The sequence below is a fragment of the Mirounga angustirostris genome, unplaced genomic scaffold (genome assembly GCF_029215605.1).
Source record: "Mirounga angustirostris isolate CCGP_5_RB_7025 unplaced genomic scaffold, mMirAng1.0.hap1 SCAF_7, whole genome shotgun sequence".
Classification (NCBI taxonomy): Eukaryota; Metazoa; Chordata; class Mammalia; order Carnivora; family Phocidae; genus Mirounga; species Mirounga angustirostris.
The window spans coordinates 112961581-112981118 of NW_026991715.1; the positions used below are offsets into that span (position 1 = coordinate 112961581).

A 19538-nucleotide genomic window follows, 5' to 3' on the forward strand; every position below is an offset into this window, starting at 1 on the left:
CCTCAGGTGAAGAATCAGGTCCTGCTGTGATCGGGGAGAGAAGCAACCTGTCTCCACCAACATATGCCAAACCTCCATTCTTTCTGCCCAGCTCCCCGTGGACTTCTGGACCGGCACCTTCTTTCAGACCAGTTCAGTGAGCCAAGATGGTAGGAGCACACAGGCTCATGATACACCATCCATCCCTGTGGGAAGGTCAGCAGCAACCAGGGGGACGGCTGGCTGCTAGAAGTCCTGCACAGCTCAGCAGCACCAAGAAATGGGAATAAACCTTATCCCTGCTTTAAGTCCAGGTATTTTTTTTTTATGATTTTTTTTATTCTTATGTTAATCCCCATACATTACATCATTAGTTTTAGATGAAGTGTTCCATGATTCATTGTTTGTCAGGTATTATTTTTTTTTTAGAACGCAGATGAGAATTCTGCTAATCTTCCTTTCACGTGTCGATGTCACATAGATACTAAACTGGGTCCGGTTTACAAATATAAAAGCAGAAAACACAGATGAGTAAGGGACACGTTCACTTAGACATAAAGGCCACGAATGGCCAGGCAGTGGGCTTTCTTGCTCTCCCAGGGCCAAGAGATTTGGGTGCCTCCTGACCATCACATAGCAGGCTTTGCTTGCTTCCACAACTTGCCCACAACTGCCCCAGGGAGAACCTCCAGGGCCTCGGACCAGACGTGGGCCACATGGGGAGACGGAGCCCCGGCTTCAGGGCTCCTCCCTCCCTTGGCACCCTGGGAACCGCGGTCCTCAGCTGCCCACTGTCCCCCTTGAGGCCACCCATCCGTACCCGTACCTGAAGGTCCTCCGGGCGGCTGGTGACCAGGAGCGGCAGGTGGAGCCGGAGCTGGAGCGGCTGCGGGAGCAGGGCTGCCGACTGGCCTTGCTTGGGGGGCTCTGGTAGGGGCAGTGGTCAGAGCGAGGGGGGCTGAGCCCCGAGTCGTCCTCTTCATCGTCCTCGTCCTCGTCCTCCTCCAGGAGGAAGCTGCTCTCACCACTGCTACTGTTGCTGTCCTCAAAGACTGTGTCATACTCCGCACTCTTACAGGAGGCCAGGTCTTCGTCCTCCAGGGCGGCCTCCAGGAGCCCGAAGTGCTTGGTGAGGCTGGCGCGGATCTCGTGGTCTCTCAGGAGCGCGCTGTCCTTGGTGGGGGCACCACCGTCACAGCTTCTGTCTTCCTCCCTGTCGGAGGCCTGCCCCGCAGCCCGTGGGGCCCCAACAAGGGGCCAGTCCTCAAGGTGGACCCCAGACGGCTCCCAGGACCTCAGCACCTTCCTCTGCAGGGCACCTTCTGGCTTGAGCACCTGGCAGTAATCATGGTCTCCGAAGGAGCAGGAGAAGGGGCGCTTCTGACCAGTCTGGGAGGCTGGCTGGGCTGTACCATGCCGCAGGTGGGACAGGAGCTCGCTCCGTTCTGGGTGCTTCTTTGGCAGCTTGTGGGCAGCCACGGGGGCGGCCCCAAGCTGGAGGCCCTCCAAGCTGGGGAGGCTGGGAGCTCTGTCCTCGCCTGGGCTGTGTTTGATGTCTGGCTTGAAGGGGTCCTCCTCTGTGGGCTTGTAGGGAGGTGTGGTGGGTGGGGTGAGTCCTAGCCAAGCAAGAGGAGAACCCTGTGAGGCGGAGACAGATCACTTCTCCAATGGACAGAGACTCTAGTCTGGGATGGCAAATAAGCAGCCCAGGTACCACCATTCTCCCAGCCCAACGAATGGCAGGCGTCACTAACCAATCGCTGCACGGCTGGCTGAGCCTGAATGTGGCCCGGGACTCCGCACACAGTCCACGGCCAATCTCGAGCGGGCATGTGATGAAATCCCCCTGCCATCCCTCTGTAGCCTGAGCACAGAAGCCCAAACCTTCAGGTCATTTGAGATATCCCCTCCTGTTCTACATCCAGTCACTCAACAAGCTCGCTCAACTGGCTCCGAGGTCCCCTGAGTGGGAAGGAGGCAGGCGCCACAGGTCAAACCTCCCACCTGGACCAGGCCGCCACAGTGCCATCAGTGCTTCCCGCATCTGACCTTGGCCTCCCTCCTCCCCAGTGCACCCAAGGGCACTTGCTGAACACCCGCGACCTCTCCCTTTCAGGGGCTCCTGAAGCCTCCAGGATGGAGATCAAACCCTCAGCCCGGCATTCCTCTCGGCCTTCTGTGATGGCTCCTTCCTGCCCGCCCCCCTTTTGTTACGCAGCGACTCCAGGTGACCAGCCTCCCCAGGGGCACCTGTGATTTCACCCCACGTGCCTCTGTTCCCATCAATCCTGCCCACCAGGGACCTCCTGCCCGCCTCCTTCATCTCCCCAGCTTCTGCTCCTCCGGCAAGCCCGGCTCATAAGCCCCCTGCTCTGGAGGCCTTGCAAATCTTCCCGGGCCACACTCCGGTCCCCGCCCGCCCCCTCCTGCGTGCTCCCAGAGCTCTGGCACACACTTTGAATGCGTGTGCCTGGAACAGGACTCGTCATGGCGTGAGTCTGTCTCCTACAGAAGATGGTGGGCTCCTTCGGGGGGAGACGTGTGTCCCTTTCCTAACCCCGCCCTCAGCTCATGTGCGGATCGTTTGCAGCCGATTGGCTGACTCTCCCCCTTACGACACCCTCACTGTGCACCTTCGGGGCCCTGCAGCCTGTGCAGCAGTGGCAGGGAGGGCTCGAGGGGGCCGCTCCGTGTGGGGACTCGTGGCCAGGAGTCGTGTCGGCTCCCCCAAGGGCACCCTACCAGCCGAGCCCCGGGCTCACCTGCGGTGCCACAGAGCTCCACCGTCAAGGTCTGCTCAAAGCTCTTCCTGCCGAAAGGAGGGTCACTGGTGGGGGTGGGGAGGACAGAAAGGAAAGAGGCCCATCAGCAGCAGGCTCCACTTCCCCACCATGCAAGGAGGGCAACGGGACACTGTGACAGACCCTGGTTCTGCTGCCCACAGACGTGGGTTCCAGGGAGAATTTTCTGGGAAACCCCCATCCTGGCTTAGAGGAATTCAAAGCAGCCTACAGCTCTGGCAGGAGACACAGGAGACATGTTCTGGAGGATGGAGAGACGGCAAGCATCATCACTCTCCAACACCCTCCTTATTTTACAGAAGGAGCACCTGAGGCCCAGAGTGGGGAGGAGACTTGCCAAAGCCACACAGTATTATCAGCTTTCCCCTGCGGAGAAAAGAATTCCACCCCCCTCCCCCGTCCTGGAGAGGACAGCTTATGAAATGGCCTGAAACCTTAATTCCCCACTTTTCCTGGGCCTGCAGAGACCTCCCTTCTGAGGGACCCCAGCTACCGAGGGCCCCACATGGCAATGAGGGTGGGGGCATGGGACGGGGCAGGCACAGAGGCTGACCACCCACTCAAGCCCCCACCCCCGATACACATACCCAACAGGACAAAGACTCATGGAATAATAAACCAGTGATTTCCAAAAATCTACCTTTGTGACAAGGCCAGCATGAGGCACCTGGGAGAGTCTGCAAAGAAGATGAAAAAGAAAAAAATAAGATTCCCCAACACGGCATCACTAGCAGACGTTTCCCTCTGGAGGAAACCCCGAACTCCCACTGGTGCCAAGCAGGGCTCCCTGCAGGCATGTGACCCAAAAGCCTCCGTCATTTTTAGGGAAGGGCAGGGACAACTCAAAGCCACCTTCCTTCCCAGGGTCTCAGCAACATGAGCAGCGGGAGGGCTACGGGAGGTTTCGGAAAGAGCAGGTGACCCCTTCTGGCCAAACAGTGTAGTACAGTGCGGGGCGGGGGGAGCCCCAGGGATGGCCAGGGGCTGGGGGGCCCAGGCACAGGTGGACAGATGGACGGACTCGCTAGCTGGACGGGTCGCTCGATACCGCTGTGCCTCAGTTTCTGTGTCTGACAATGGAGATTATGCCCACACCTACCACACAGGCCCCCGTGAGGAGTCAGTGGGGTTAAGCTGTGTCAAGTTTCAGACCAGCGCCTGGCACAGCAAGCATACGATAGATACCTGTTATAATCACCACCACTACTGTTACCATTTAAAATTCAACGTCATTAGGGAGCTCGATTTACAGACTCACTCCTTTCGTCACATCATCACCCAGGACGTCTTCTTTAGAGCACTTAGCACAATTTGTAATTATCTTCCTTTTTTATTTACTTTGTGATTGCCTGTCTGCCCCACTGACACATAAGCCCCACGAAGGCAGGCATCTCGCTCCGTGTTCATTAAGTGGTGCCTGGCCCATGCGTGATGAGAAACTCAGAGATGGGTGGGTGATTCCTGAAGATCCGCCCAACTAGCCCATTGCACAGAAAGGGAAGTCGAGAGCTGGAGAGGGGAAGGGACTTGCCCAGCACAGGGCTCCTGGCTCCCAGCGCAGTGGGGTACGCCACGCCCCATCCCTGCCCCCTCTCTTGCAGACCACTGACTCCGACTACCTCTGGAAGGGAGCCGTGGGCAGCTGGGGTCCTCATCCGTGTCCCCACACCCACTCTCACAGGGGCTCTCCAGAGCCGGGATCTGGGGTCCCCGTGGGAGCTGCTGGTCTTGGCCACTGTCCTCATCCGTGGGGCTGCCCAGTGCCCCCGCCATGTCGTAGGCCTCGGGAGCCAGGCGCAGCGAGGGCAGAGCTCCTTGGGGCTCCGCAGGGACCAGAGACTCATCGGATAATGCCAGCCAGGGACCCAGCTCCGGGTTCAGTCTCCTGGAACGCCGCACGGGGCACACCACGTTCTCCAGCTTCCTCCCCAGCTTGGTCCACGGCAGGCCTCGGCCCGGTCTTTTCCGGCCCCACTCCTCCTCCTCCTCCTCCTCTTCCTCCTCCTCTTCCTCTTCCTCCTCCTCCTCTTCCTCCTCCCGCTGCAGCCTGGCTGACTGGCCGGCATGTCCTTTCACCTCAAGCCGCAGTGGGCGCAGGCTGGGCCTGGGCCCGGTGCTCCTGGGCGAAGCTGTGATCCTCACCTCCTCCACGGGGGACGGGTGGCCAGGGGAGGCCTGGCTGTCTTTGGGGGGCCTGGGCCTGGGCCGGGGCGTGAGGGAGGCGTAGACAGGTGTGGCCAGGCGGTAAGGTTTGCTGACATCACAGAGGACATCTTGAGCCAGAAGTTCCCTCAGGATGGAGAACTCAGCCCAGGAGCCTTTGGAAGGGTGCTGGGACCGGGGCCGGGGTTTGACCTGCTTGGAGGGGCTGCCGCAGGGCTGGGGGGCTGGCTCTGGGGCCTGTGGGGGCAGCTTCCTCTGGGGAAGGCAGTAGGTGTGCATGTAGCGAATGAGCTTCACCATCTCCTGCATGTCCTCCCGGGACCCCTGGGCGCCGGGGCCTGCCCTGCCCGGGGCTGGGGGGGCCTGGGGCGAGGCTGGAGCCGGCTGGGGGCTCGGGCAGTCCTCACCAGCTTCCTCCTCCTCCTTGGCTGGGAGCTGGGGGCTCAGGGAGGGTGGTGGCTGCAAGCCCCTGCCTGGGGAGCGGGCTTCAGTCTGGGGGCAGGGGGGCCCTGAAGTGAGGTGCTTCTGCAGCTCTGTCCGACTCCGACTCTGAGACTGCGTCGGGGGGGCCTTCTTGTCTTGGGTGCCGTCCACCTAGAGAGAGAAAGAGGGCCGAGTGAGGAGGGAGGCCCGCACTGCGCCCCCCCCACTCTGCCCCACGCCTGTGGCCACCGGCGGGGGCCCACGTGGCATCTAGCAGCGCTCAGGTCATGAGGAGCAAAGGAACGACCAGCCTCCTAACAGGCCTCCCAGCCACGGATTTCACCCCTTCCCGGTTCACTGCCGCAGCCCTGCTGTGACCACCCCGCTCCGCTGCACTATACCCTTCGGTAATGGCACCAGGAAGCACATTAGTGGTCGCCTGGGTGTGGGGAGAGGGATTAAGCGTAAATGGGGGTGCTGGGGAGCTTTCTGGGATGACGGCAATGTTCTAAAACTAAATTGCGGTCGTGGCTGCACAACCCTGTCCCTTTACTACAAATCATCGAATTGTTCTTTCGAAATAAGTGCCTTTTATGATATATAAGTGAAACCTCCATAAAACTGTTAAAACAAAAAAAACCCTGTTTCTGCCCCGAGGGCATGGGATTGTGCGCAACAGTCTCCTGCAGGAGTGTCCAGGGACCCAAGGCGAAGGACCAAGTGCAGGCTTTGAGTCACGGGAATGTCAGGAATCACCGGTGAAACCTCTTTGAAAATCTTGGAAGATGGAGTCCAAGGAGGAAAAGGGATTTGCTTCGCTCCTTGGTGTTCACAACAGAGCCTGGGACTCTCCCATGACTTCCCTCCTGAGAAATCCAAACTCTTTACTGTGGTTTCCAGCGAGGATCTGAGGTTTCTGTGTGTCACCCATTAGAATAAGCTCGCTAAGAGCAGGCCACATCTTCTTGTCCCTGCTCTAACCCAATGTCTAACACGGCGCCTCAAACACTGAGATGTAGGAGAAAGTCCAATGCTCTTTCCAGAACCCCAAACTGGCCTGGGCCTCAAGAAGTACCCAGCGCACCAGCTACAAGGGCTATGTGAGGCACAAGGAGGGTAAATGGGAAGGTGACTGAACTCAATACCCCCTAATAAGAGCTGAAGGTTGCACCCCTCAGAGGTCACCTGGGGGCCTGGGTGGATTTGGGGACACGTGCACAAATACCTTGACACAGGGCCGCTGATTCCTAGACCTGAGGCCTGCCTGGCGCCAGGTGGTCCCTTCCTTCTGGGTATCGGAGCTTGAGGTCGGGTAGGACGTGGCGAGGAGGAGTTTCTGCAGCTGTGGGAGAAGCAGAGAGGAGAGGAGCTGGGGCTGTGCTCTGCTGGGGGACATGGAGAAACGTGGCTTGGGGAGAAGTCTGAGCCCAGAGCTAGCAGCTTCTTGGGATGGCGCACGCCCTGACTCCGGGTCATCACAGGACTATGATAAGAATACAGGGAGGGCATTTCATGGATATGTTCCCATTACATTAAGTATAGAAAGCAGATTGTCTAACAATCTAAGCATCCCCATAAAATGTAAATCGTTTTCAGAGTTACTAACGCCCTGTGCCTTTGAGAAATCCACACAGATCTTGGGGAATGTCTTCCCACTCTACTGTTAAGATATGACACGAACAGTTTATTGGGACACTCTGCATACACTTATAGTACACACACACAATGTGGAAAGTCGGGCACCACAATGATTCTTTGGTATGGGATTCCAGCTGATTTCCCTTTTGTTCTTTTTGCTTATTCATACTGTTCCGTTAAAAGTTAATTTCTTAAATTAAAAAAGTAATACCTGTAAATGGTGTAAAAATATATACCACAAATACTAAGGGGTGGACAATGAGAAGCAAGTCTCCCTCCTGCCTGAGGTGTCCCCTTCTTCCTTCCCAGAGGCAATGACTATTAACCACCTTCTTGTGACCCAATCCTGAGGTTTTTGGATCGATCACACAAGAATGTATGTATGTACCACCTCCAACACACCTGACTGTTTTTACACAGGTGGAAGAATACCAAAGTTTGTCTAGCTTTTCTAAGTTTTCTATAAAAATTGCTGAGACGCTGTTACACTTCTGCACCCAGAGGGTAGGTGCATGGTGCATCCCAGCAAGAGAGCTGGGAGCCGAGCATCCCTGGAAATTCCACCAGGGATCCTGTCCCAGCAAGACTGAGAACAAGTCGGGAAGCATGATGGGTTTTTGCTATAGCACCAATCTTCCCTCAAGGGATATGCCCCCCAGGTCACTCCAGCAAGGAGTGCCAAAGGCTCAGGCACCAGAGAAAAGGCCACTCCTCATTCCCTTAGAAGCTGAGGATTCCCACCACCCCACCTAGACCCCAGACCAACACACGCAGCTCTGTGATTCTCTGACATGGACAGCAAAAGATCCTTGAGCCAGTGGGAGGGACCTGGTTCTGGCCCAGCTCAGCCCCACTCACTATGAGACCTTGAGCGAGTCCTTTCCCTCTCCAGGCCTTGGTTTCTCCATTGGCATAATGGCAGCAAGAACACTAAAGGACTAGTTATGAACCTTTCTGGACTCAGGAGTTTCTCAAGGGATAAGACAGAAGCTGCTGACCTCAGAGAGACGCACGGATATACAGAGGTCCATGGGTCCTGGTCAGTCCACCGGTGGACTCTCTGGGACCCATGAAAACTGGGCATCTGGATCACTTCTCAGGGCCATTCTGAACTCTGTGGGTATGCTGGGAGTCTAGAGGGTGAGTCTGTTTCCCGTGCACCTAGCACAGTGCCTGAAGTGCTCAACAGACGGAGGAGGAAAGGCAGTCTGAGGCACGGGAGACAAACACCCTGTGGCCAGCAGGGGTCGCTCTCTGCCTCTCTGGGGTTTGATCACTCTCCAGAGTCCCCACACTGAGAATTCCTCTTGGTAGTACTACCGCCAGGACTATTACTTAGATAGTATTTATTGAGCAACTGCTATGCCAGGCACCGTTCTAAGTGCTCTCCATGCATTATCTGCTGGACTCCTCTTAATAGCCTTTGAGATAACCGCTATTATCAGCTTCACCTTATGGACCAGGAAGCCGAATCAGAGATATTAGGGATCTAAAGGACCCACAAGCACTAACTGCTGGGGCTGGGATTCAAACCCAGTCGGATTCCTGTCAGCAGAAGCCACAATGTGGGACTGAACACATTCTCGTGCCCAGCACACAATAGGTGCTTACTAAATGTTTCATGCCGCTCTGGGGAACTTGCAGGCAGTGGGAAAGAAGGAAAAGCCTCCTGGACCAGAAGTCAGAATACCGACTTGCTCTGTGACCACAGGAGAATCCCTCCCTGCTCTGGGCCTCAGTTTTCCCAGAGCTGCACTTGATAGTCACCAAGGGCCTTTCCGCTCAGAACTTTCCCTGACCTAAGACCCTTCCCAGCTCAATAGGCTCCGATTTTCCAGCTGGGTCTTGTCAGCCCCCAGGAGCTGCAGCACCAAGGCGGGGACCCCAAGATAGGTGAGTGAAGCTGGACTTCACACGCTCCATGACATCTCAGCTCCCAGCTTCCAACACCCTCAGCCTGAATTAGGGGCAACTGCTTTCAGTAACTTTTGAGGTCTGGACTCCTTTGAGAACCTGATAAAAGCTGAAGGCTTCTCCCCAGAAAACTGCAAAACTGTGCAGAAAACTGCTCATACCCCCATTCCACATATACTCACAGACGGCATTGAGCTTCTGCTGGTGGGAGCATCAACCAGCCCAAACCCTGTGGAGGGCAATCTGGAACCAGCTGTCTAAACTGAAACATCGGGTATCTGTAGGCCCAAGAATTCCACTGCTAGAAACTCACCCACTTAGAAGAGGCAAAGGCCTGTGCTGGGACACTGACCCCCACAGTGTAGCAATCAGAGTTGGAACAACATAAATCTCCACCAACCAGGAGACGAGTTAAACAAGTTACGGTATATCCTTACAAAAGAACACTACGCAGCTGACAAAAAGGATGGAGCAGAGTGACCTGTGCTCAGCTGAGTTTTCAAGACAGTTCACTGAGAAAAGGTGCAGAGCGGTGTATAATGTGGACTCCCTTTTGTAGTTTAAAAAAAAAAAGGTGGAAGAGGAAAGTCACAAAACAGATCGGTAACCATGGTTACCTCCAAGCAAGGAGAACACAACTGTGGGATGGATAAGGAGGTTTTGCTTTTAACTATCCACACTTCCTGCTTGAATTTTGACTGCGTGTGCATGCATAACCTTCAGGGAAAGGTTTACATGTGATTTCGAGGGTTTACCACACAAGGAAGGTCAACCGGTGAAATCCCAAAGGACCTACAGAGTGTAGGTGGAGCCTGCGGGGTTAGTCCAGCTGTACAGGCAGGAACAGTGAGGCCCGGAGGCCTTCCAGGCTGCCCTTCCAGGCTGCTCAGTGGTGCACAGAGAGCCCTGCAGCGGCTGGTGCAGCTTCCCCTGCATCCACAAGCCTACACTCAGACAGCACAGCCCAGCCCACCACCATCACGTCAGCTGGAACTAGGGTCTCACCAGGGAGAGTTCGTCCACCTCAGGCGTCGGGGCCTGGGGCCTTTCCAGCGAGGGGCTGGGGCTGGGGGGTGCAGATGAGGTGGCAGGTGAAGCCGAAGTGCAGGATGGTGCGTCTCCACCGTCCAGGGCCGGGAAGGCAGCCAGACCCACGTCGTCTTCAGGGATTTCGTCCAGGGTCTTGGTGAGCGCTGCCAGGAGGGCCTCATTCTCACTGTCGATGATCTGAAGTGAGGAGCGCGGTGGAGCAGAGAGGGACACGGTTAGTCAGTACCCTGGGCTTGGCCGTCTGCACGTCTTCTTGGTAGAAATCTGCTCTGCACATGCAGCTGCACCACCATCAGCCCCTTGCCAAATCCTCTCCCGTCCTTCCCCCGCTCTCAGATCTCTCAGTATCGCTGGGATAGCAGATGCCCAAGAAACATGTTAGCGACTCAGAAATCACAGAAGTTTGCGAGCAGGCAGCACGTGATACTGGAAAGAGCCTCGCCCCGGAAGCTCCAATCCTGGCTCTGCTGCTCCCCAGTGTGAGCACAGGGCTGTCCACCTGGAAGACACCTGCTGTCCCCTTGACCAAGGACAGCGGCCTCCCACACCACAGCCTCCTGTTCTGACTCCTGGGACACAGCCCTTGGCCCCTGAAGCTGGTCCCTGCCTCTGGCAACAGCACCCCATTGCGGCCTCCCAGCCCCGCTGACGCTGGGGCCCAGGCAGGCAGCGTACAGGATGGAAGCTCTGGGGTTGGCTGTGACAATGATAACCACAGCAATAATAAACCGCTCCCATGTCCCAGGGGGTTCCTCGGCCTTGCTCACCACTCAGGAGTGGTGGCTTAGGAGCTTGGGCTCTGGAGCTGGGGTTGCATCTCAGATCCCATACTTATCAATCATGGGTCCTCGGGCAAATTACTTAGTTTCTTCATCTGTCCCACACAACAACAGTACCTACTTCTTACGGTTATTGTTCAGGACCTGACTTCATCTGAGTTAACGTATATGAAGATGCCTCTCAAACAAATGGTGCCTGGTGCATAATCAGTACTTAGGACCACTGCTCCCATCGCTACTGGGATGGCGGTGGCAGTGGTGTGGGCAGCCTCCCCGCCCCCTCCCCTCCCCGGACACGCATGTACTGAATGGCTACTCTGCGCCCGGCACGGTCCGGGCACCAGTCCTACCGCACGCCAGGACAGGTGCAGCCCCTGCCCCCATGGAGCTTCCTCCCCAGCGGAGAACAGACTTAGAACAAGGGAACAAACAAGATCATTTCAGGGAATGGAAGTCTAGGAAGAAAGTAATCGGAAGCTGCTACGGAGAGAACGGGTGAAGAGTTACAGGCTAGTGAGGGGGGTCCCAGAAGGCTGCTCTGAGCAGCTCGCTGGCACTTCAACTGAGGCCTAGAAGACAAGAAGGCGCCAGGCGAAGGGGTGGGGGGGCAACAGAAGACTCCAGGCAGAGGGGAAAACCTGGAGCAAAAAGCCGGGGACAAAGACTGGGGCCAAGGAGAGGAGCAGAAAGGCTTCGTGAATTCTGCCTCAGGGAAGCCTCACAACGAGGACTATGATGGGAGTTCTACTCTAATCTCTATTTTGCAGTTGGGGAAACTGAGGCATGTGGAGGTTGAACAAGGTGTCCAGGGTCACAGAGTAAATCCAGGACAGGGGAGGACTTCTACTGAGGCCACTGTGGCACAGATGAGCTGAGACTCGAGCTCCTCCGATGCCTCAGACCTACAATGACAAGGGTCAGCACGCACACGGCCTGCCCACCCACAGACAGCAGCCCGCGGGCCCCCATGCCCAGAGGCCCTGGAGCGTGGTGCTCACACGGCTCCCAGGTGAGGCACCCAGCACCTGGTTCAGGAAGCCCTGCCCGATGGGCCTGTTCTGGCAGGAGGCGCCTGCGGTCACGTGAGGCCTCCGCCCGCACTCTTTCCCACCCCAGGTCAGGCTATTTATCCCTTCTTCAAGAAGTGCATCTGAGAATCGCGTCTCCTGACGGCCTTCGGCTGCACTCAGCCCCTTCCAGGCCTTCACAACCGGACAGCGGCTGAGTAACTCGAAGGGGGACATGGGGCGGAGAGGACAAACGCGTTTGTCATTTTTGGAACAGAGCTAAAATAAAAGAAAGATCGAAAGAAGATTTTGGTTGGGCCTGACCCAGGCCCTGGGGAGTGTGTGTATATGGGGGGGCAACAACACAAGGGCAGATCCGGGCCTGCAGACCCTGGCTCGAGAATGTGATGGGCTCATTTGACTGCCCCCCACCACCACCCTCAGGCCAGAGTCCCCTGTATTCCCAGAGTGATCTGTCTCTCCTGACAGGACCTGAAGTAAGACCTTGGAACCAGGGACCCAATGACCACTCTGGGGGCTGACCACATGAGACTGTGCCACCACGGGGTGACTGTGAGCCAATCGCTTCTCTCTTCTAAGCCTTGCTGGTTTTTCTGTAGAATGGGAAAACATGATCCCCCTCTCCCCGCACTGTCTGCTCAGGAAGGCCAGGTCTGGAAGTAGTGACGAAAGTGCTCCTCCAGAGGGTGCTCCCAAGCCTAGCTCAGCGCCTGGGGCAGGTGGTACCCAGGCAGATTTGTCGAACAGAACAACGAATGCACCAAACAGTGAATTCTGGCCACCGGGAGATACTGAGATGAGCATCTCGAAAGAGAGATTCTAGAGGGAAGTTATTCAGAAATGATGTCACCAGCACCAGATGGAACGAGCGCTCCCCCTTTCCCACAGGGACACAGCCAATGGCCCAGAGATACTATGAATTATCACACACATCAGAGCTGGATCCCTCAGGGATCATGTAATGACCAGGGGTGTTAAACGTGGGCCCCACACGCCACTGCCCCTCCCCCATATCATTCACCAATTGTGCTCTTGTTCTTTCCACACCAGTATCTTTCTGTTTTGTTTTGGTTTTTTTTTTTTAAGAGAAGCGGGGGGAGGGACAGAGGGAGAGAGAGAATCAAGCAGGTTCCACGCCCAGCGCAGAGCCTGACGTGGGGCTCAATCTCACCACCCTGAGATCATGACCTGCGCTGAAATCAAGAGTCGGACGCTTAACTGACTGTGTCACCCAGGTGCCCCTACACCAACATCTGTAACAGAGCCCTCCAGGCAATAACTGATATTCCTCATTTCCTTATGAGGAAACCTATTTGCCATTCTTTTTTTGGCGGGGGGGAATGAAGGTCCAGGAAACAGACTTGTCAACGTCACAGAGCAAGTCAGGGTGGGGGTAGGATTTACTGTGTGCCAGGCACCATGGGAAAATGAATGTAAAACAGCCAAGCCCTCAGGAAGCACCCAACAGGCTGGGCCAAAACGAAATGAGTAACAAAAGACCTGCCCCTCTCCTCAGCCCTCCCTGGGCTGCTCCAGCTCGGGAGCAGCCAGCGGGGTTGGAGGCCCTGACCCTGCCGGGAAGCAAGGCCGATCTGCCCACAGCGTCCACAGCGTCTGTCAGCACCCAGGGTAATACATCACAGGGGCTGCACCACCCTCTCCTCTTCGCGGGCCCACTGGCCAGGCTCTGCCTGCTCCACTTGGAAGCGGAGTGCAAATTAATGGAGAGTTAATCAGGGAAGGAAGGGATATTAATAGCCTCAGCCCCACCCCAGCCTTCCTGAGCCGGAGGAAAAGGAGTCTTGAAGAAATCTTAGGGAAAATGCTTCACTTTGAAGGCCTAGGAGGGGTCTGAATTCCGGAATGACATAGAACAGGATTTCTGCTACAAGGGACAGAAATCCCGCCTGTCCAGGAGACTCAACTGGGCTCCAGAAAACCCAGGAAATCAGTTTTTCCTCCTTTTTTTCCAGCAGTGGGTCCACAGATTTCATCAGAGTCTAAAAGGACCTGGTGACCCTCCCCTCAACGGATCAAGAACCACTGATTGAATCCACCACATTCCCCACATGGGGAAACTGAGGCCCAACTCAGGGAGCTCCTTGCCCAAGACCACACAGCAAACTGACAGAACAACCCAAAGCCTGCTTCCTCCAAAATTACTTAGCGACGGTTGTGGTCCTGGCCGGAGAACTCTGGAAACGCAGAGACACGGAGGGCACAGTCCCTGCCCCCGAGGAGGTGTTAACCCTGTCACCGTGGCTTGCCCTCCACGCTCCCAGTCTGTTTCCATAGCAGTGGCACCATCTGACTGGGGGAACCCAACTCTGACCCAGGCAGCATGGCCCCAGGATTCCCAGTGGCCAACTGAGAAAACCGAGCTTGTGGCCGAGAGAGAACCCACGACACGAGCTTGAGGTTTGTGGAATGGGCCACATCTGGTCCCTGGCAGGAAAGAATCACCATCAGTTCCTTCATTCAATGCATGTGATCGAGTCCTTATGACGTGTGAGGGCCCGAGACTAATCCAATGCTGTTTGTCCTCAAGAACTCACCGTCTAAAGGGCACAGAGACACAGGCAAGCCTGTGCGTGGGCACACGCAGATGGGAGCCCAGGAGAGGAACTCACCAACTGCCTAAGGAGGCAACAGGAGAGCTGGGCCTTGAAGGATTTATTCATCTGATATATGTTTGTTAAGGCCCGAGCGAGTGCCAGGCTCTGGGTAGAGCCCGGGGATAGAACAGTGCATAATGCCATCGTGGCCCCCAAGGTCATGGGGTTTATGATGTGTGTGTGGCAGGGAGACAGGCACTGATCACATAATCACACACACAGGGGCTCATCGTGGGTAATGGGTGGAACTGGCCTGGGCTTGGGAGGGCAGGTGGGCAGGGGTCAGCCAGGGTGCTATCTGTCTGCAAGGGTTCTGCTTTCCTCGCGGGGCTGGGAGCCCTAGGGCCACACAGGCTCACTTGTGCCCAAGACCATTTCGAGCACAGAGTGGGATCTCGGCAGGGGCTTGCTGGTGGGTCTGGCCAGTCTGAGGAAGTGGGGGCCTGTTCAGTTCAGGTGGGGCTGGTCTCCATGCAGTATCTAAACCTCTCTCGCTCATCAGCTCTCCATGACCTGAAAGCATTTTCTGGAAGTTAGCCCCCTCTGAGGGAGAAAGCAGCATAGCGTATGTCTTATCCCTATCGTTCAAATAAAGAATGCAGGTCCCTGGACGAAGCCAGAACTGGAGCCCAGCCATGCTGCTCTGCACAGGGTTGGCAGAGAGGTTGTTCAGCACTGAGGGGTATGGCTTCCTCAGTTAGACCCTTCCTAGCTGTGTGACCTGGCACCAGGTTACTCAACCTCTCTGAGTTTCACTTTCCTCACCTGTAAAATGGTTATTAACAGTCCTTTCTTTATAGGTTAGAACAGACTTGGGAAAAATCCAGACTCCTCACCATGGCCCACAAGACCCTGCATGATCTGGCCCCTGACTACCTCTCTGACTCCCCCCTGCTACCCGCAGCTCTTCTGTTCCCCAACACAGCAAACTTTCCTGCTCCCTGGCTCTGCCCTTACTGCTTCCTCTGCCTGGAAAGTTCTGTCCCCGCTCTTTGAGCTCACATGGCTGCTCCCCCTCTCATCCTCCAACTGAAGCATGGCCTCCTCGGAGAGGCCCTTCCTGACCATCCAGTCTTTGGATCCCCTTCTCACACCCGGCTGGTTTCTTTTGTGCACGTGTCACAATGACCACGGTTTCTGTGTTAAATGAGCTTGGGTCAGTTTTCTCTCTAGATTGTAGACAGCACAGTGCCTGATGGGAAGAGGAAGCTTCCATTTCTAGAAGGAGCGCTACAATCCCTGGGGACTGAGACGATGCCCATCACACGCCAGCATGACACTTGACATGCGCGCGGCCCATGACTGGTACAATGGTTATCTTGCCAGACAGACGTGGGGAGCGAGGCCTTCTCCCGCCAGTCTTTATGGGGGAGCAGATTTCAAGGAAAGAATAATACATCTGATTGTACCCATCACTCAGCTTCAACACGGCGGATCTTGTTTCACCTACTACCCTCCCCGACACACCCACACCCACACCCACACCCACAAATGCATGCAGAGCTTGCTGTATTTTGAAGTAAATCCCAAACTTCGTAATATTCCATACTCGGGGGCTTCTTAAAGGAAAGGTCGCCTGTCGCGGGCCCCCTGAGACTGGACGCAGAGAATGCAAGGTGAGAGGCACTGATATGCACTGCAGTTCTCAGAACTGTCTCTTTTTAAACAATCTCTAGGCCCCCAGCTGAAAAATGAAGACAGCTGTACCCACTCTAAGAGTTGTTAAGAGAATTAAATGAGTTAATAGACACAACAGGGACAGTCCTGCCACAAGAGCAGTTGTTCAATACATGTGAGTCATCTCCGTTATGGCGTCGCCGTGGTTACAAAGCCCTGGCTCAGGAGGAAGGCCGACTGGGTTTGCAACCAGCTCAGCTACTGACTAGGTGAATCGCCCTCGGCACATGATTTAACTTCCCGAAGCCTCAGTCTCCTCATCTATAAAATGGGTTCATAATCACACCTGCCTTGCAGGGTAGGGATGAGAATTCAGTGAGATAATACAGGGAAGGGAGGTCTCGGGGTTTTAAACCACCCGGGGCCCACTGAGGGGCTCCCTTCTGACTGGGGTGGCTTGGCAAGAGCAGCTCTTCCCGGCCCTCACTGTGCGGAGGTGGTAACAGGCCCGGCGGGGGGGTGAGAACTGCCCAAGATTAAGGGCAGATCCAGGGCAAGAGGCAGGGTCCCAAGAGCTTTGGGGGGTGATGAGACTTCTTTGCATGAGCAAATGCAAAAGCAGGTGGGGCAGGGCAGAGTCAGGCTTTCAGGAGCAGAGAGTGACCGCAAGGCTCGGAGGACATACCTGGAAGAGCTCGGAGTCATCGGGGCTATACTGGCTGGGTTCAGTGTCGGAGTTCTCTGGGCACCACTGCAGCTCCCCGAAGCAGGTGGCTGAGTCAAAGTCGCTGGCATCCAGCTGGGAGAGGTCAAGCTCGGGAAAGTCAGCGCAGAGTTGCTCCTCCCCGGACCCCCCACCCTGAGGAGACAGGTAGGAAGGAGGCGAGTCAGAGCTGGGCTTGGCTGGATCCGGGCGTGGACTGAACTTCTTACTCATGGTGCTGCAAACTTGGACCTCTGGCAGCCCTTGGTCAAGGCCCGATTTTGCCATGTGACCAAGAGATACCAAGGTAGGCCCCACCCTCTGGCAAGGGTTGAATCTACCAGGAGCTAAGCTAAATCCTGCCTGCTGTTCTCTCCCCTCCTCCTTTGCTCTCCTACACATCCCTCAACGCCCCACAGCACCTCTTTCTTCTTAGCAGAACTACTGTGTTGAAAACTTCATTAGAAGCTCTAAACAGATACTCATTTACTGTCCCCACCTGAAAGGGGATTTCTGGAATGCAATATTAACAATGAAACAAAACCCAGCAATAATGATGGCTGACGATGTTCTGGAGAAATACTCATCTATGTTCTCAGCGACTTTACAGGACTATGCGTAATGTCTAAAATGTGGAAGACCAGCCATCAGTGGAAAATAGGTAAATAAAACTATAATCACCTGAAGCCTGGAAAACCACAGTGCCTCTGAAAAGAATGAGGTAGAGGTATATGCTCTCCAAGACACATGAAATGGAAATAAAAACTAAATTGTAGAATATAGCAGGTAGACTATGATCTCATGTGCGTAAAGAGAAAAATCAAACTACACAATTCTTTGTGTACAATAATACATATGCAAATGTACATGAAAAGGTCTACAAGGCTCTAAGCGCACCTGACCATGGTGGGTGGGGGAGGAGGGAGGCACAGAGGACTACGGTAACAGCAGTGACTGAACCAGAGTATCTCAAAGTGTGGTCCCAGGACCGGCAGGGTCAACACCACCTGCGAACGTGTTAGAAACAATGCAGGTTCTCAGGCCAAACCCCGGACCGACTCATCAGAAGGTGATGGCTTTCTGACCCTGGTCTCCCCCATTTAACGACCACCAATAGAAGGGATGCCCTGCAGATTGAGAAACAGCCCGAGCTGGGAGGCTGACCCAGAAATGGCGTACCACAGGCTTTGGGGTCTGGCAGACCTGAATCATAATCCCCACTCGCCAGCTGTGAAACCTTGGGCAAATCTCTTCTCTCTGAAGCTCACCGGCCTCATCTGTAGAATGGGACAACACCCGCCTCAGAGAGTTAAGATTAAACAAAGCAATGTTACAGCCTGGCTCGGAAGATGCTCAGTAAATGGTAGCTAACAGTACTAACAACAAATAAGAAATAAGAATAATAAAAACAATAAAGTGTTTCATGGTGGGCAGAGAGGGTGGGACGGCCTTAGAGAACAAGAAAAGGCCTATGTGACACTTAAAAGAAATAGGTTTTGCGCAGGCCTCTTCCTTAATTGTTCCCACTTACTAAGCCTCATAAATTATGAACAAATGTATATTATTAGCTCCACTTGACACAGGAAAAAGGCTTTTATCCGAATTTGGGTCAAATGTCTTAATTGGCATTTTGCAAGAATCCTGTACCCACGGGCAGCACCAGCACCAGGTTCTCTCAAGTGGCTGGTCCCCTGCTTTCAGACTTGGGACCAGGGTGCTCGGCGAATCTCTGTCTCCGGGGACATCCCTGGGATCGCCCCAGGCCCTGCCCAACACACCCTACTACTACAGGTCACCACCACTCAGCTGCCCTGGCCGCAGGGAACACTCGGGTGGATGCTCAGCTTCCTTCTCCTCTCTGTCCCATCAGACCGTGGGGATGCAGCGGTCTTGCCTGTTCTAGATGGTCTGTTTCCAGTCTTCGGCTATGGTGGACAGGTCTGCAATATGTGTGTACAAGTCTTTGTGTGGACATAGGTCTTCAGTTCCCTTGGGCAGATACCTGGGAGTAGAATGGCTGGGTCATACAATAAGTGTATGTGATTTTGTAAAAATGACAAAATTGCTCTCCAGAATTGTTGTACCATAGTCCACGCTTACCGGCTGTACTGAGAGGACCCACTGTCCCACACCCTCCCCAGCACCTGGTGTTGTCAGTCATCTTAATTTTAGCCAAGCGAGTGAGTGTGTTCCAGCATTTATTAAATGCTACTATGAGCCAGGCACTGAGACATGTAAGACTCAGTTTATTCCCCCACGAGTTGACATTTTGGTAGGGAAGAAAACACATCAATATTTCCTTATAGGTCGTGTCAGTGCTCTGAAGGAAACGGGCCAGGTGCACTGAAGGAGGAGAACAGAGGGAAGGGAAGTCTGCGTTAGTGGGGGGGGGGGGGGGAGGGGCTTCCTGAAGAGCTGGTGTCTGAGTTGAGACTTGGAGGAGTCAGGCAGTGGAAGATGTGGGGAGGAACGTTCCAGGCCGAGGGCCCAGCAAGGCAAAGACCCAAGCGTGGGCCGAGGCTAAAGCATGAAGCCCTGACTAACGGTCAGTGAGGCTGCAGCTCAGGGAGCCAGGGGGGATGGGGGAAGATGCCTTCAGAGAGGCCGGTGGAGGCTGGATCAGGGAGGGATTGTAAGGGATTTGGGTTTTACTCCAAATGTGATGGGGGTGGGGTCAGCGTCAAAGCAGGCAGATGGGTTAGGCAGGTGTAGCATCCAGGAGAGGGGTGAGTGGAGGGGCTGGGAGGCACCACTCAGCCACGGCGAGGGCTGTGGAGCAGGAGGGAGGGCCAAAGCAGAGACCCCTGAGTGCTGGGCAGCTGGGGTCT

The 19538-nt window shown here is 55.2% G+C and overlaps 1 protein-coding gene across 4 annotated transcripts in view; it reads right to left on the reverse strand.

Annotated features, from left to right (window-relative positions):
* Window positions 1–19538, reverse strand: part of PPARGC1B (PPARG coactivator 1 beta) — a 111670-nt gene that overhangs the window by 15897 nt on the left and 76235 nt on the right. For all 4 annotated transcript variants that reach the window (XR_006795553.3, XM_064596679.1, XM_054513964.2 and 1 more), the window contains exons 2-8: window positions 16693–16866; window positions 9924–10145; window positions 6592–6708; window positions 4400–5537; window positions 3421–3457; window positions 2742–2806; window positions 806–1595 (exon numbers count right to left, since the gene is read on the reverse strand). Coding sequence is in view for 3 of the 4 variants with exons in the window: in XM_064596679.1 (XP_064452749.1) it covers window positions 806–1595; window positions 2742–2806; window positions 3421–3457; window positions 4400–5537; window positions 6592–6708; window positions 9924–10145; window positions 16693–16866 (2543 nt within the window). In the remaining variant the exon portion in view is untranslated. The remainder of the gene's footprint in view (window positions 1–805; window positions 1596–2741; window positions 2807–3420; window positions 3458–4399; window positions 5538–6591; window positions 6709–9923; window positions 10146–16692; window positions 16867–19538) is intronic.